Raw genomic sequence first — 16,751 nt, forward strand, 5'->3', positions numbered from 1 at the left:
ATCAAGCTCCTTATGTGCCTGCTAAAACATTTTGATTTTTCTTTAATACACCTAACAATACACCTACTTTTCCACCCTGTATATATTAAAGTAGAATGATTTTTTTGATATGCTGTAAATATTATACACTTTTTAGAATGATGCATGATATTTATTTAGTCATTTTAATTAGTTTTAGCTATAGCATAATGTAGTTTGAGATTCTTTTATAAAATTGTACGTATCACTATAAAAATGTAATCACAACCTTTGTTATTTCATGTAAATTTCCATGTAAATTTCCAGAACTAATTACCATAATTACGGAATTGAAGCTGAATTTGCAATAAACTCATTAAATTTGTAAAAAGTTAGACGAAACTGATACCGTAAAACATTTTTTCGAATCATGTTGCAAAGAATCTACAAGAACAAGAGAAAAATCTTTAGATGTTTTTATTATGAAACTTCAAATTTGAGTAGTAAGCAAATTAAATACTTCAGAGTTTTTTAGTTCGATACAACAAACAATGCGATTGTTACTTTCTTTACTTTCTACAGAAAATAGTCTGAAGGATTCATGTTTTTCGTCTTCCAATGCTTGTTATTTGAAATACACTTATATATTGCTTAACGTCATAGACAGAGTGAGATTTAAAATTTTTATTATCTCAAAGTTCCAAATAATGAATTTTTTAAATCAAAACGTAATTATTTGTATTTGGAAAAAAACGAACATCAGTATAATATTATTCTCAAATAAACCCAATAGATTGCTGAGTTTTTTTTTTATTCTACATTCGAAATATAATTTATAGGTTTTTCAGAATTGTATGTACATATCTTAATACTTTTCTCAACAGTCTAATGAATTTTTAAAAATTTACCTCGCATAATCATTTAAAATAAATCGAGTTTTCTCTCCTAGCTGTTGTGTTTGGATATTGGCAAGGTTTTTACAATTATAAGTTAATCCTCGTATACAGTGGTTCATCTGTTAGATTTTCGAACCATTTCTTGTAAGGAAGTTTTCAAATCGGCGTAAATAGGTTTCATAAATAGATCTGATTTTGTAACGTGAGCAAGTTTCGACAATTATAGGCAAACTCCCACTGGTTTGGTGATGTCTTCTTTATTACCGTTAAAGGTTTGATTTCTTTGAAATAACAAGTCTGAAGCAACTCTCCTGGAAATAGTTATCGCATGCTATTATTTGAAAGTTTACAAGAAGATGAAAACATGTTAAATTTTCTCGGTTGAATTATATATAAGAAATAGTTATAAATAAGAATGTTATTATAACTACCTATATGTATTATAATATAGGAAACTTTTCAAAAAGTTTGATAACTAAACTGCAATTATATTTAACTACGAATTCACAGGTAAATATATTTTATTTCCGTATATGTGGAAGAATTGCTTGCACATATGTTGATGATTTGTTGAATTGTTATATTTTAAAATCCAGTTCCAAATTCAAATCTTGCCATTGCAGTGATGAACTACTTCTGAATATCTTTTATTTGATATTTTGAGCTGTTAGATTTTGTCTTTAGGTGTTCAACTAATATAAAATTTTAATGGCGCCTTTAATCATGATACAAATTTTACTTCTTAATCAACGTAAACAAACAAAGTAACTTCACTTATGATTTCACAAAATATAACGTCAAATCAAGGGCCGTAGTGTTTGATGTAAATATAATGTACATTGTGATCTAAGTAAAATTTTCCCCTCTAATATCGACAGTTGTATGCAGATTTGTATATTTTGGTATCCTTCTAGCTCTCAGAATCACCCCTTTAAAAACCTTAACCAATTAGAATTGTTAAACAACCATGTTCTTTGTTTATTTTGATGGAATATTGTTTGTCGAAACTAATGAGATTGTATTCTTAGAGGGAAACAAGTAAAAAAGTCGTCGCACTCTTAGCACTGAATTTTTGGATAAACAAATGTCGTTACAATTTAATGAGCTTCCGCCGAACTAAAATGAAAAATGCGGAAGCTTACCTATGTAGATTTATAGGTAGATTTTTTAATTCCTTATTTCTTAGACCTGTCTTTAAAAAAATCATTTTTTCATAATATCCAAAATTTCTTTCGTTTCGGCACATCTACAGCTATACAGAAATGAAGTGCGAAAAACCCTGTGAGGACATATCGTTGCTGCAGCCAGACGGACGGACAAAACGCTAGTAATAGCCCATATTTTTGGAAAAAATGTACTAAAAACAATTCCGTTTCATCAAACATACTGTGTGAAGGATGCTTCCCTAAGATTTTAGTCTCTATGTAACTGAACGATATTCTATCTAATTTGTCGAAGATATATAGAGTTTCACTTTGCACGCAACCATAACAGCCACGGGTGATAATAGATTGTCCAGGTAAACGGTCATCCAATTAATGTAGTCGCTCACTGTCAAATGTGAAGAAGGCTTTTATTGAGATTCAAATCACCCTTTAGTGCTCAGGTAATTGAAAGATTTTGTACAACTTCATGTTAATAGTAGAAATGTGAAAAACTTCAAATTATTTTTGTGGATCCTAGCAAAAATAATAATACAAAGTTATGGAATTATTGTGTTTTCATCGATATTTAAGAAATGAGCTCAACTATAAATTGAAACGACGTTTTGAGGTGCTCAAAAATATGGAAACAATACATTAATATAAAAACCTCAGCGCATGTTTTGAAGAAACATTTTGATTTCGCATATCAATTTTGGCACAAGCGGCAATGATATTTTTTAAGGTGATGGTTAATTATTTAAAATTAGAAAAAATAATATTTCTTTGTTGACAACAAAATTGTTTGTATTGATACAATTTTTTTCATTGTGTTTTTCTTTATTCACAAACGGATGTGAAAACCTAATATTTTATAAGTAAAAGGTGGAAAAGCTCCTAGTCCTATATATTTCAAAAAAGTAAACGAAATAATAAACTATGATTACTATAATGTTACCAATAAAACAAGTTTCTTTTATTCCTATTTATTCTAACGGCCGATGGTGAAAGATAAAATTGATTCATATAAAACTTAAGCATCAACAAAGAACGTTGTGGCTACAATATTTCTGCACCATATCGCGCATTTCAATCTTTTTAATAGGAAGAGAATGATGAAAACAATAAGCAACGGCAATATCGAGCGGAACGTCAAATTAATGAATCGAACTTAATGTCTGTAGTGGTTTTTGGAAACTATTATCGCGTTAACCCTATTATGATGAAAATGTTCGGTAAGTGATCCAGATTCTATTCACTATTGGAACTGAACTAAGTAATCAAGTCATAGCGATACGATACGATCCTATGTCGTGGTCAAACTAGATGAGCTGAAGGGTTATACATTTTTTGATTGTTTTTGAACTTTAAAGTTATTAATCTGTCGTATTTTTGATCAATTATTAACCGCGTTAGGACGTTACTGAGGCTACGATTTCTGTACATTTTTAATGTTCGAAATAAAATTAGCTTATTGATCGTAGATAACTCAGGTAACTTATCCATACGCCTTGAAACTCTTTATTCTTGGATGTTTAAATGTTTAAAATCAGAAACCAGGTGTCTTACAATTAGCCGTTTTCTTGTTATCAAGTTAATCGATTTAAGCTGCAAAAAGCACATGATTTTTGAACTCAGTCATTTCCGGAGTATTTGATGACTCCAAACCCCTTCTGTGGGGTAACATTCTCACTGTCAAAAGACATTCTCACCTTTATAATCAGGATCGGTTGCGACTTTACGATTTCAAGTATCGATATCTTCAAAACGAAACGAGATATCGAAAAATTTTATTCCCCATTTCTATTTTATTATGGGCCACTATAAAATCTAGCCAAATCCTGGCATCACGGAAATGGTATTGGTACCATAGTTTTAATATACATTTAATATATAAAAATGCAGACAATAATAATGTCAAGGTAATCTTTCGTGATAGAGACCCTAGGAATTGTAAAAGTATCGCCCACCGGGTATAATCATCTATATATTACTCTTATATAAATAATTATAGTCTTTGTGAAAAATCACCTTTAAATATTAATATATGGTGAGTGCACCTATAAATTATGGCGGATGTATGGTAGTTACCACCAAATATTGAAATTTTAATTATTTGTAGACTGCAATATTGAATTCGAAGTACTAATTTTATGAATATACATACGTCTATAGAAATCAGCCCACTTTTGAATTTGACTATATATTTTTTTTAATTATTCATCAGATCAAAAAAAATATGCTGTTTCGAAGGCAATTCATAATGCTTTAATTTGAGTATAAATTTATGAAAACTTTCTATGTTCAACATAGTGAAATTAATACATTATGCAAATTAAGCTTTTTATTATTAACATAGGGTTATTGACAATTTAAAAGTTAACAATCGATTTTTTAATGATGGGTATGACTTCCTCTTGCTCTAATAACATATCTGATACGATTAGGCAGAGGTCTATCAAGTTAGCTATTGTTTCTTGTGAATGTTAAGCCACTCTTCTTCTACTATAACTATAAGCTCTGGGACCGAGTTTGGGGTAGGAAGTCTAGCTCAAATTGTTCTTTTTAGCTCATTCCATTATTGTTCTATGGGATTTAGGTCGAGACTGTATACTAACCCGAAAACCGACTTCTACAATGTAATCTTGCATTGTCACGCATAAAGGTAAATTCCTCTCCAATGTAGTTGATGTAAGGTACTACATAAATTCTAAAATCTCCTCGATATATCTAACAGCAGATGTATCTTCTTCCTTGAACACTGTCGCCCCTACGAATGAAAGCATATTAAATAGTTTTTCAAACAGCATATTTCTTTTTTTGATCTGATGAATAATAAAAAAAATATAGAGTTGAAATGAAAAGTCTGAAGAGGGCCGATTTCTATGTACGCAAGTTTATATTTTTTCCTTATGATAAAAATTTAGTTTTCTACTAAACTAATTATAAAATGAACAAAACTGTACAGAAATAATAATTTGAAAAGCAAATTTTAGCATAGCAAGTTATGATCGGCAAGCATGTTGTTTCGAAAGTATGTTTTTTTAGCAATCATCATAAGCATTTTCATTCATGCTCATCAGAACCCTACTTGCACATAATTTTTAATACATTAGAATCATTCGTGCTGTATTTAAAAAGTTTTTTTATTCATTAAAACGAAACGAGTGCATTTTATAACATAAATAGATCTTTTCCAGCTAAATTTTTGTTACCTTAGTTCATAATCCAAATTTTAAAAAATGACTTTTTTGACACATATAACTTGACTAGACTATAATAAATTCTGATTTAAAAGAATGCAACCTAGATGACTGTCCTAATCGTATAAAAAAATAGTGAATTTTCAAATACCTCTACCACAGTTTACGCTCTATTTTGTGTAATGTATTAATTTTTTTTAATAGAAAGAAACAAATATACTTTCAAAGGGGTATGAATTACAAGAGATCGAGTGGTACTTCTGTAAAAAGATTTTTGATTTCTCTTTACAATTAAGTGTGAGTTTGAAAATAACTATTTCTACCTGATGGTCGCAACTAACTTCGTCTAATTCTGGTACCAATCGTATTCGATACGAATGAAATTTGTGGAACATTGGAATTCGACCAATACAATTTCGCGGTTTACTAGTTAATATATGCGGTAACGAAAACTGCCACTTTACTAATAGGTAGCTGAGGTTCTTGTTGTCTGTTTTCTACGGAATACGTTTCCATAAATAAAACGATGACAAATGTTTCTATTTAGATTACACTAATTAACACATTTTAATTTTTTATATATCCCGAAACAAATATTTATGTAGAAGTGCTGCTACTTAAATTTTGAGATACAAATAAACAAATATTTATAATTGGTTATGGATTTACTGTTTTTCAAAATATTCTCCATTAAGATCAATACACTTTGCATGCGTTTGTCCATTCCGATTGAGTTACCTCCAAAACATGTGATGATAGCGAAGTGGGGGAAACCAGCGAAACACGGCTGCTTGAGATGGTGTTATAGTTATAAAAAACATTGCACGATATAATTCCATTTTTTTACCCAGATACTCGTAAATGTTTCAAGTATCTGTAAACAACTCAAAACTTAAGTAGCAACTCTCGTATGAACCTTCAGCCTCAAAGCTGTTATCACACAACGGGAATAAGTGACCGTTTATACCGATAGGACACTTTAGACAGAGCTATAAATAAATGTGTATGCTAGTAAAATTATAAAAGTATGGAGAACATCAATGGAAAGTGTGTAGCGCCCTCAAAGACATCGGTTTGATATTGGGTTTACTAAGAGGATTAAAGAAATACGTTTGTTTCCATTGACTATGGAACAACAGGGCCAGAAAGTATCATTATGTGAGAAATGAATAGTATATTTGAAACGGGCAAAATAAACATCAAATATAAGTTGTTGCTAGATCCAAAAAACAATCCACTCCCTTTGCACACGCAACTGGGACTCAGTGATGACGTTAAACAAGAATGGTTATACATTTCGGTACATTCAAACAATTTGTCTAAATATTACAACAGAAAACTAAAAGCAAAAATATTTGTTATTGGAGTCTCTCATCATTCTGCTTGGAAGGCACTTAAAAAGGTTGTTTTAGGAAAAGGAGTGAAAATTATGAAGAGTTCTGTGGTTGATTGAACATTCATTTACTGTACTCAAATTCAAATTTTTTCCCTGTTAATTTAGGAGTTATGAGTGATGAACAGTCGAAAACTTAACTACTGAAGACTACAATTTTTAGAAGATGCACCTTATGAAAAGTATGAGCTGATGAAGGATGTCTCTTATGATAGATTACAGTTTTGGTTATAATTTCGGAAGAAATATATTTCACAATTTTACATCAGACGAAAGTATCTTCGTTTCATGGGTTACGCGTTATTAGCTCTAAGGTATCAATATTGCCATCATACGAAACAACTTTTTTTGAACTTCCTAAATCACTTCGTTTCCGGTGGGACGTCTTATAACTTATCTAAAAATAAGTTAAATGGATTTTATTTTCGAATTTACTGTTCTCTAACTACAAGTTTTTAGAGCCATATAATTATCTGATGAATAAGATTCGCTATTTTTCATTAGCTTTTTATCCATTGTGTTTCTTTTATAACAATGAATTATTATCCTCTTAAAATACAATTCGATAGTTTGTGCTTTGAAAAATTTTTAGTATATTCAATGAACGAAAAAATGGACAGTCTTATTGTATCGTATGGGTTTAAAAATTATAATCAATGTTCAATTCAATAATTAAACCTGGAAATTAATAGTGTATCGGATGTTGAGATCTATTTTTAATTATAAAATTTGGCATAAGCTAATTTCATGAACAAATTTGCATTTACTACTTCAATAAATAATTATACCAATTGGATAATAATATACGTAATAAGACACTTTAGGCAGCCCAAATAGAAATTGGGGCAAGTTTGATACGATAAATTAACTTTTCCTGGATATTTTTCGCAAATCTAGATGATATATTGAGTATAAATGGTATTCGAAAGAATTGGCTAGTTTAAGCTGATAATTCCAAAGAAAATCTGTGGTATCAACACTTAGTATGGATTAAATTGGTTTAATACGATTTTAAAATTTCGGAAACCGTAATCTTGAGAAGTCTCGAACGATTCTCATAACCTGTGAGTCGATATATTGTTTTAAGTAACTTAGATCATGAGTAGTAATATTTTTTTTATTTATTTATATGGTGTGAAATTAGCAATTACTTCCATTGCACTTGTTTCAACTAGTACATCATATAACCTCTTGTCTGAAACCAAGCAGTTGCAAGATCGAACCAGTCGTAACTTATTAGGGATTACTTTATTTGTTCTATCGAGACCATCTTTACAGTATTTGCTATGAAAAATGGAGCTTGAACTACGCCTTAAAATTAGTGCCTTTATAGAAAATAGGTACGGAATGGAATGTCGAAATCTATCTATATTGATAATATAGTAACGAATCAAAAGTGGAAATGAGTACATTAAGAACGTTAAATGATAAATTGGCCTTCGACATTAAAAACAGTACAAAAATAGGACGTACTTGTTAAAACAGTTGATTGGAGAACTGGTAAAATTTGCGAAACGATAGAGAAGAAACAGGGATTAAAATTAGCCATCATTCCTCATGATGGGTCGCACCGTGCCATAAGTCATGAGGCGAGATTTTTACCGTTATAATTTATTAGTCAAACCTCGTCTTCATTAAAATACTCAGTACCATGCAACTTCTGAATGTGTTGGAAGTGGTGATCAATCTTTTTACCTTAAAGAAGCGATTGACTATTCAAGAGCTTAGTACATGGAAACTCTTATGGGATTTTGGAAAGCATTTCACCAAATTATTTGCTATATTTTTGTCCACATTTGCTTACTTAGCGATTCACTAAACTATATTTTGTCATGATTTTTTCAGGATTCTTGATACTAATAGAATTAGTACAGTGCTGATGAAGGACGTTCCAAAAAAGTTCTCTAGACGTCCATTTATGAATTCAGCATTGTAATAAATGTATTGCTATGGGTAGCTTGATTGAAATTTTTCGTTACCATTTTAGATTATTTTCAATAAAAAAATTATACTATTAGAATAAGTACAGTGCTGATGTAAGAAAAAGTCCTTTAGAAAATGTATTGCTATGCGTAGATTAATTGAAATTTTTTATTACCATTTTAGCTCATTATCAATAAAATAATTCACTTATTTTTTTATCAATCATCTGTATAATTATTTCGAAACGAATTTGTTGCGGGTAAATGGAGTTAACTTTGGGATATTTGATTAAAAAAAGCAAAGAAAAAATGAACGAAAATTTAGAATTTCTATTCACGACAGGATCCATTATCTTTGGAACACACGAAAAATCACATCACCTGATCATTTCATCGTTAACCTTTTTCATCATCAATAAGATGTTCAAAAAATCCACTTTTATTTTTCTTCAGCGGTGGTTTCCAATTGAGCCCAGATTTTCGACCAAGAGCATCATCGAACACTTCTTCGTGTGGCCGATTGTCCCCGATACCTTCTGTAGGAGTCGAACCCGACTGGGCGCCACACAATCAATTTAGCAACCAAAACTATAGCCCAGATATAGTTTCCAGCGGTAATTATTCACCCGATCAGTTGGCTGGTAATCTTCAACAAGGGATGAAGCTTGAACCAGATACATATTTAGGGTGAGAATGTGTCGTTACACGACTATTAACATTTAGGAATAAATGGTTAAATACACCCAGATATTGAGATAATACATATTCAATATTATCGTAAATTAAGGGAAAAAATAACAATTTGTTGTAAGTTAGTATTTGTTGCTTTGGTAACAAAAAGTGGAAACAAATGCGTGTAAGTGGAAGAGAGAAATTCAACTGTTAAAGTGATAAAAAATGCCGCTAATCAATTTTAATATATCTCAATAATTGAAGTTAAATATGTAGTTTTTTCCTTAATTTCTGCATATTTTTAAATTATTTTCTTAAAACAGAAACATGTAAGTATATCTCATATTCGAGGTCGAGTCGATTGCTCCAATTTTAATAGTGAAAAGTCTAATTTTTAACGTTTGTATGACAGTAAGATGTTGCTCATTTTATATATTTGAGATAAATAATGAATCTCATCTGAAATAGCTGGGTATCCATAGTATGTAAAACAGAATCTTAACTGAAAATAGAAACATGAATATTTAATTCTTCATTGCAAATTTTTGCATTATTAACATTGGGGAACAAAATTTGAACTTTGTTATGTCACATGAAATTCACTTACATTTTTAACTTTGATAGATTAATTTTAGTAAAAATGAGATACTTAAAAATTATTAGTCAAGAATGTACGAATCAATATAGTTGAAATATTTCAACAAATAATAATTGTCTGAAACAAAAAAGAATTTATTATTGTAATATTTAGATCTTTTTAACACCCAACGGAAGTTGGTCAACATCTTAGGGTTCCATTTGTCTTGATAGCACTTTTATATCTGTAAAATAGTCTGATATAAGCTCTTCCCGTGCTCATAGCTAAAAATTAGATAAAAATTTGCTGTTAGTCTGGGAAGTGAATCTTTAATGTCGTAACCCAATGCTGGATATGCCCACAATAACTCGCTTAGAAACTCTTTGTATTTTTGGAAAATTTCTATCAACGTTTTTAAAAGACTTGCTCATCTTTAAAGATCAATCAATTCTTCTCCAAATTCTTGATCTTTTTTGGACTCCCTGATTTAAGGTCCAACGAAGGTACTTTCTTTTATCTTTGCGTTACTTTTTTTAGGTAATTTTGCTTTTACGAGCATGGTCCCAGATGTACCTGGCCTGACCTAGAGATAGCGGTAGTTGCGTGAAAAATACCACTGTATTAGAAAGTATGAAAACTGAACTAGATTCTACTCTGAGTGAGACTGCTCCTTCGTTATCAACAGTCAAATATTGGATAACACGAGTTTAAACGAGGCCCTACGTCCTGCGAAGATCAGCAACGCAGTTGTCAACCAAGTGAGGTGACGACTCCAGAAATATTGAAGAAAATCCATAAAGTGTACGCAAGATGGCTGCCTTGTTTGCTCACATTGGAACAAAAACAGCGTCGTGAAGGTGTTTCCATAAAGTTTTTGGCAATGTTTCACAGAAAACAAGTCGAATTTGTGCGCCGTTTCATAGTGATGGATGAAGTGATCCAATCATTTCACACCCGAAACAAAAATGAATCAAAACAATGGACTGACAAGGGAGAACCGGCTCCAAAGAAGATAAAGACCGTTCCATCTGCAGGCCAAGTCATGGTGTCGGTTTAATGGCTGGCGCGTTGAATAATTTTAATTAATTATCTTGAAAAAAGAGAAACTATCAACTTCGAATAATATACGACCTTATTGCGACGTTTGAGCGAAGGAATCAAGCAAAAACTGCTACATTTGGCTAAGAAGAAAGTGTTGCTTCATTAAAACAATGCATCAGCTCCCACATCTGTTATTGTAATGGCCAAAATCAATGAGTTAAAGTTTGAATTGCTACCTCATACACCCTATTCGCCAGATTATGCCCCCTCGGATTATTTTCGGTTCCCAAACTTGAAAAATTGGCTCGGTGGTCAAAGATTTTGAAACAATAGAGAGGTAATGTCGGCATGTAAAAGCTATTTTGAGGAGCTTGACGATTCTTATTATAAAAATGGTATCGAACTCGAAGTATAGAGCTAAAAGAAGATTGCTTTGAAAAATAAATATTTTTTTCCAAAATTTTTGTGTTTTCTTTGTTGGGCCAGGTACTACTGGGACCATCCTCGTATATACAAAGATTCACTCCCATTCTATCCTAGCGCATTTTTATGTCCAAGGATTAAAGATATTCGCGTATGCCATACTTCTTTATGGTAAAGGTTTCTTTTGACCTATCTATTCCTCACAGAAAAAAAAAACAGTAAGTATAACTCACATCATAGGGCAAAAAATTCAGAAAAATATTCACTATATTTAATTTTTTCCGGAAATAACTTCATGTTTTAATAGGCTTCTGTCTTATTACACTATGGGTCAGAGGTACAAAAAGAAATACATACTTATGTAGTAAAACTTTCTAGTATCTAGTTTTAGAAGCATCAATGAATAAACGTCAATAAGAGGGATTAAATTTTATTTTAAAATTTTTTATCTCATTTATAAAATTACAATACACTTAGTTTCCATCTTGAGAATAGTTCACGTCACGATTTCGAAAATGGCTTATTTTAATTTCATTGTTTATACTTTAAATTATATTCTTTTTAAACGAAGTCCTAAAAGTTGTGACTGCTTTTTCGTCAAATTTAAGTCGCGAACAAGTCGTTCAGTCTTCTTCTAGTTATGAAGTGTGTGTAAATCGTTAATTATGAATGGTTTAGGTAAATCATGAATAAAGCAAACGGCATATGACGGACACTTTCTACCAATCACTTTAATTCTCATCACAAATTATGCAACAAATATGAGGAATTTAATTTCTCTTGATGAGCGATAGGGAAAGCAAAATATAGACGAAAACTGCCCACAACAACTTAAATAAAATTTCATGTGAATTCAGTGACAGTTCTATTTACTTTAGGAGTTGAGTCCCAAGCTGTAGAGATATACTGATAGAGACATCAACACTTTTGTTATAACCATCTTGTCACTTATTCCTTCCCCCAAAGACTTCAACTGCAGCATTACCTTCCTTGAATTGTGAATTGAAAAATCTTTGCATCAACAAATGGACACTAACTTGCGACTGGTGTTCATAAATAGTTTTTAACTTAGTTCACATTTTAGAAGATGTCTTGCATGACAAGACATGTTTAATGACTTGCTCCTCTAATTTTGACACGATGATTTCTTGTGCTTTTGTGTCTTTACTCTTCCATTCCTTTATTCCACTCGGAGAAATTGGTCTTTGTTTTAAGCCTTCCACAATTTAAAACTATCCTTTAGACTGAATGCAATGTCAACTTTCACGACTTTTTACTCTCCTTGAACTTTTCCCAAAAACTTGGCGTCAAATGGGCCCATTATCTGTTACCGATATGTATATCGATTTACATACAACACTCCTTTCTTATAAAATTTATTAATTTAAATAGCAGCGTATACAAATCTGTACAAAATGATAACTGTCTTCTTGACTGGCGAATCCTAATATCTTAAATTATACTAGAAAAGTAAGGAGATTTATTACCCACAAACTATACGAAGGAATTTCTCCACAAAAAGAATTTAAATTGTATGATATCCAGATTTTAACTTAGGAAAAACGAGTTCATCGAAGTATGAATTTGTATTTGAAAAACTAAATCAAGTTTCCAATTTTCGGGTATAATATTTTAATGGTTGGTTAGTAATACGGATGGTTAGTATTATTAGTAGTTTTATGAGTAATTTTGTAATGAAAAATGAAAATGTCTTATTATTCACTTCAATTATTGAGAAATGTTAAAACAAAGAAGGGAAGTTTTAGTTTTAGGAATCAATCATTTGAACTTAATTAAAACATGAATAGAAAAAAAAACTGTTCAATCAAATTGTGTGCTGTTTTCGTTAAAACGATTCATTAAAAATAGCACCAAAAAATCGACGAGAAGAAAAAATTGAATTGAACTTGCATAGCTTGTGTGATTTCTAATTGCATTCCTCCAAGTCAATTCCGAAAAAGCAAATGGATATTGGTATATAAAAAAGGCGACGAATGCTGGAATTTCATTTTATTATTTGCATTAAAACCGTTAAAAACCAATGCTTATCGCATTTTTAATTTTAAACAGTTGAATATATTGGTTATATGAGCTTTTCAATGCTTTTTATAGATGGAGATGCTTCAAAATGAATAAAAAATATTTATTGATCTCATATTGTGGCTAGTGGCATATTTTGATTACAGAAATGTACTAGAAAAATTAGGTTTTATAGTTCCAAAAAAATATTAAAAATAAAAATAGATAGAAAAACATATTTAATCTAAAAAAAAAAAACATTTATTTTTCAATTATTTTCCAATAAGCACACAATAATTTTCATTAAACGTATTTTGAAGTTCTCCACTGTGACTTAATTCTTTCAATTGCCTGATTTGTGTATTGTCTCTTATACAGAGTTTCGCGAAGTTCAAAAATAAAAATTATCACTATTTAACCAGTTTAAAAAAACGGTGGTATACGTGAATTGATATTGAAATTTTATTTTAAAATTAATTTTTTACAAGCTTAATGCCCTACATATGACATATCTTTGCATTTTGGGTAGGGATTCAGATAAAGGGTTGAAGAAATAAATTTCATTTCATTGGCAAACAATTCGCAACGACCAATCACGTATTTCTTTGTTTTTTATATTAACTTTTTTACTTGTTTGTTATGGAGTAGATTCACAATCTCAAGAACAATTTTGATTTGAATTTTTAGGTACTTAATTTTATCAAATCCTGTTCAAACTTAAAATATACATATTTTTTCATTTCTTATATTCTATTTTCACAGAAAAGGCTTAATATTTCAGATTAATTTCAGTGAGGATTTAATACACATATCCAACGTATTAAAGAACGTTTGAAAATTTATTTTTGGGTTGCTACATAAATATTAAAAATCTATTATGTGCGCTCGCGCAACTCTGTATAAATATGCTTTGTAAATGTATCTTTTGTGTGTACAGTATTGTTCATTCGTCTTCTTTTGCTTTTTACTCCATTCAAATTTGTTGTGGGCAATAAAGATTCCGAATAATCATGAAATATTTCAAAATGTTCATATAGAGTTGTAATATTGTTTAATAGATCGATGGGTAAATAGTATTCGTCATAGATGTATTAGATGGGTCAAATAATATTTGAATGGTTGTTTGTTTACAGTTTACACGAGAATAGATGCGTGTTTGAATGTTATATAGTGTCAATTCGTAAAGGTACCATTTTCCATATTTTCTATCATATAGAAAAGCCACGTCACTATTTTTCTTTAAAGTGATTTACAAATAATTTATATAGACCCTTTTTCGAGGACAGACACAACTCTGGCGTGGCTCTGTTTATGTTATTATTACTTGAAGATGGTACGTTTTCAAATTGACATCATATATTATATAAATGAGTAAGCAAAACATCGCTACACTCTATTATTTTCATGTCAAGTACGTAGTTTTGAAGGATTTCCTTGGTTTCTTTAGACATAGTAGAAATTGTATAGTATCATCAGACAATCATAAGTTATTGGCTACAGGCGAAGCAAAAGATATTGGAAAATAAATTCCTTCATAGTCATGAAATGAAAAAACCTACGATTCAAGAATCATTTAAAACAGGCAAAAACATTTCAAAAATTTAAAAATCTACAGAGTGTCCCATTTTTTTGTCCTCTATAATACTCACATCATTTATAATGAGTAACCCTATACCTACGCTGAAGAAAAGTATATAGGTTTTGGAATTAAGATATTTAGGTTTGTTTCGCAATAACCTATGTGTTAATCGCATTGTTCTTAAAGCATATACTAATAACTATTTTATTTGCGGCAATACTTGAAATATTTTATTGTTTCACCAGTACAATAATGAGCTCCTATTATATTTCTTTAATTCTATAAAATGGAAATTCGAATCGCCATCCGAAAGGTAATCCTGCATTGTTCAATATGAGTTGATTCTTGCATACACTCATAGTTAAAAAATGTTGAATTTCAATTTGGTGGGTAGAAAATTAAATGGAATTGAATAAAATAAAAAAACAAAAATCAGTTTTGACCTAATTACAATTGCAATCAAATGATCAAAATTCATTACTCAGTCGAGCGGCATATTAAAATTTTTACAAATATCGATAGATGTTGATTTTTAAATTTTTTTTCACATCATATCTATAAACGATCTACTCGTAAGATATGTTCTCAAATGTATTCAAAATTTCAGAACAAGACAGATGAAATCTCAGGTAAATGTATAAAAGTTATTGTAATGGTCTTTTTATTTATTTGAACAGTTTTTGATTACAAAACGCTGGGATGAATTTATACGGTGTACTTTACTTATGTAGATTATGAGCTATTAAATAACTATTAGCAGATTAGCGCTGCAAAAATAAACATATGCATCAAAGATTAGTGACTGTCAGCTGTTTATCCTGGAGCCTACTCTTTCGAATGCGATGCCTATCGTGTCTGTAGACAAACCAGTGTAGCCGTGGATATTTTCCTCATATTTTGTCCCGTTTCCAAGATATTTCCAAAAAGTGATTTTTGGGGCTCCCAAATGAGAATCGAGATGTTTAAACTTTAAACCTTTCAAATATATGCCTAACCAAATAAACTTGCATTGTTTGCCTTTTGGATTGCAATTCGGCATTCCTCATTTCGTAGTACTACTTGTAATGGTATCATCGTAGGTAGAAACTTTTAATTTAATACTTTGATGTTTATCATAAATTTTATCGAAAAATTGTCAATTGTGTAATGTATGTCTACGAAATTAGTCAGAATAGCTAATGCTAGAATTAAGACACTTATTCGGTTAACGTTGCGCACACTAATGAAAAAATAGTACATGTTACTCGAAGTAGAATGCTTCATTAAATGTTTCGCTCAGATTACAACGCTACGGCAGTGAAGTTCTGAGCTCGAACACTCTCTACTTCTTGTAATATCATGTACTGTTTTCTTTGTAAAGCTTCTTTTGTATTGTTGTATCTAGTTGGGTAACTGCAAATGTATAACAAGATTTTTTTATTGTCTATATGTTTAGAAATATAATTTTAATTTTCAGTTTTGGTTAACCTTTATTTTTAGGATGGCTTTTATAAGTAAGTACTGGTTAGTTCTAAAACAGGTAAAACAACATAGTATAACCGATCTGCGTAGGAAGTAACATTTTATAATGAAGCTACTGAATTTCCAACAGTAAACAGTTTGATTCGAGTAGAAGGCTGCTAATTTAGAACATATCAATTATACAGGGATTATTTGAAACTTTGGTAGTTATTTATTCTTCATGATTATCTTAAGAAGGGTGGAACAAATTTAACATAATACTGCTATGTATTTCAAGAATGAATTCTTTTTATCACTATTCACGTATAAAGAAAATCTGTACAAAATGTTAATTTGAAAACGTAACACCCTCTCTATTTCAGTACCTTTAGAAAATTAAAAAATATGCAAAGCCAATTCAGTTTACTTTCTAAAAGGACAGATTATTGGTTGGTTTCCAATTAAAGTAAATCGTTCTTACAGTGG

General features: G+C 30.5%; 1 protein-coding gene across 2 annotated transcripts in view; it reads left to right on the forward strand.

Moving 5' to 3' along the window:
- The window catches only part of LOC130449134 (forkhead box protein O-like), a 359,247-nt gene that overhangs the window by 339,465 nt on the left and 3,031 nt on the right, over positions 1 to 16,751 (forward strand). The window contains exon 3 of one of the 2 annotated variants that reach the window (XM_056786824.1): positions 8,968 to 9,201. The exons of the other annotated variant lie outside the window; for it this stretch is intronic. Within the exon in view, the coding sequence (XP_056642802.1) occupies positions 8,968 to 9,201 (234 nt within the window). The remainder of the gene's footprint in view (positions 1 to 8,967; positions 9,202 to 16,751) is intronic. 2 annotated transcript variants of the gene reach the window in all.

Source organism: Diorhabda sublineata, chromosome 9 (genome assembly GCF_026230105.1).
Source record: "Diorhabda sublineata isolate icDioSubl1.1 chromosome 9, icDioSubl1.1, whole genome shotgun sequence".
Taxonomy (NCBI): domain Eukaryota; kingdom Metazoa; phylum Arthropoda; class Insecta; order Coleoptera; family Chrysomelidae; genus Diorhabda; species Diorhabda sublineata.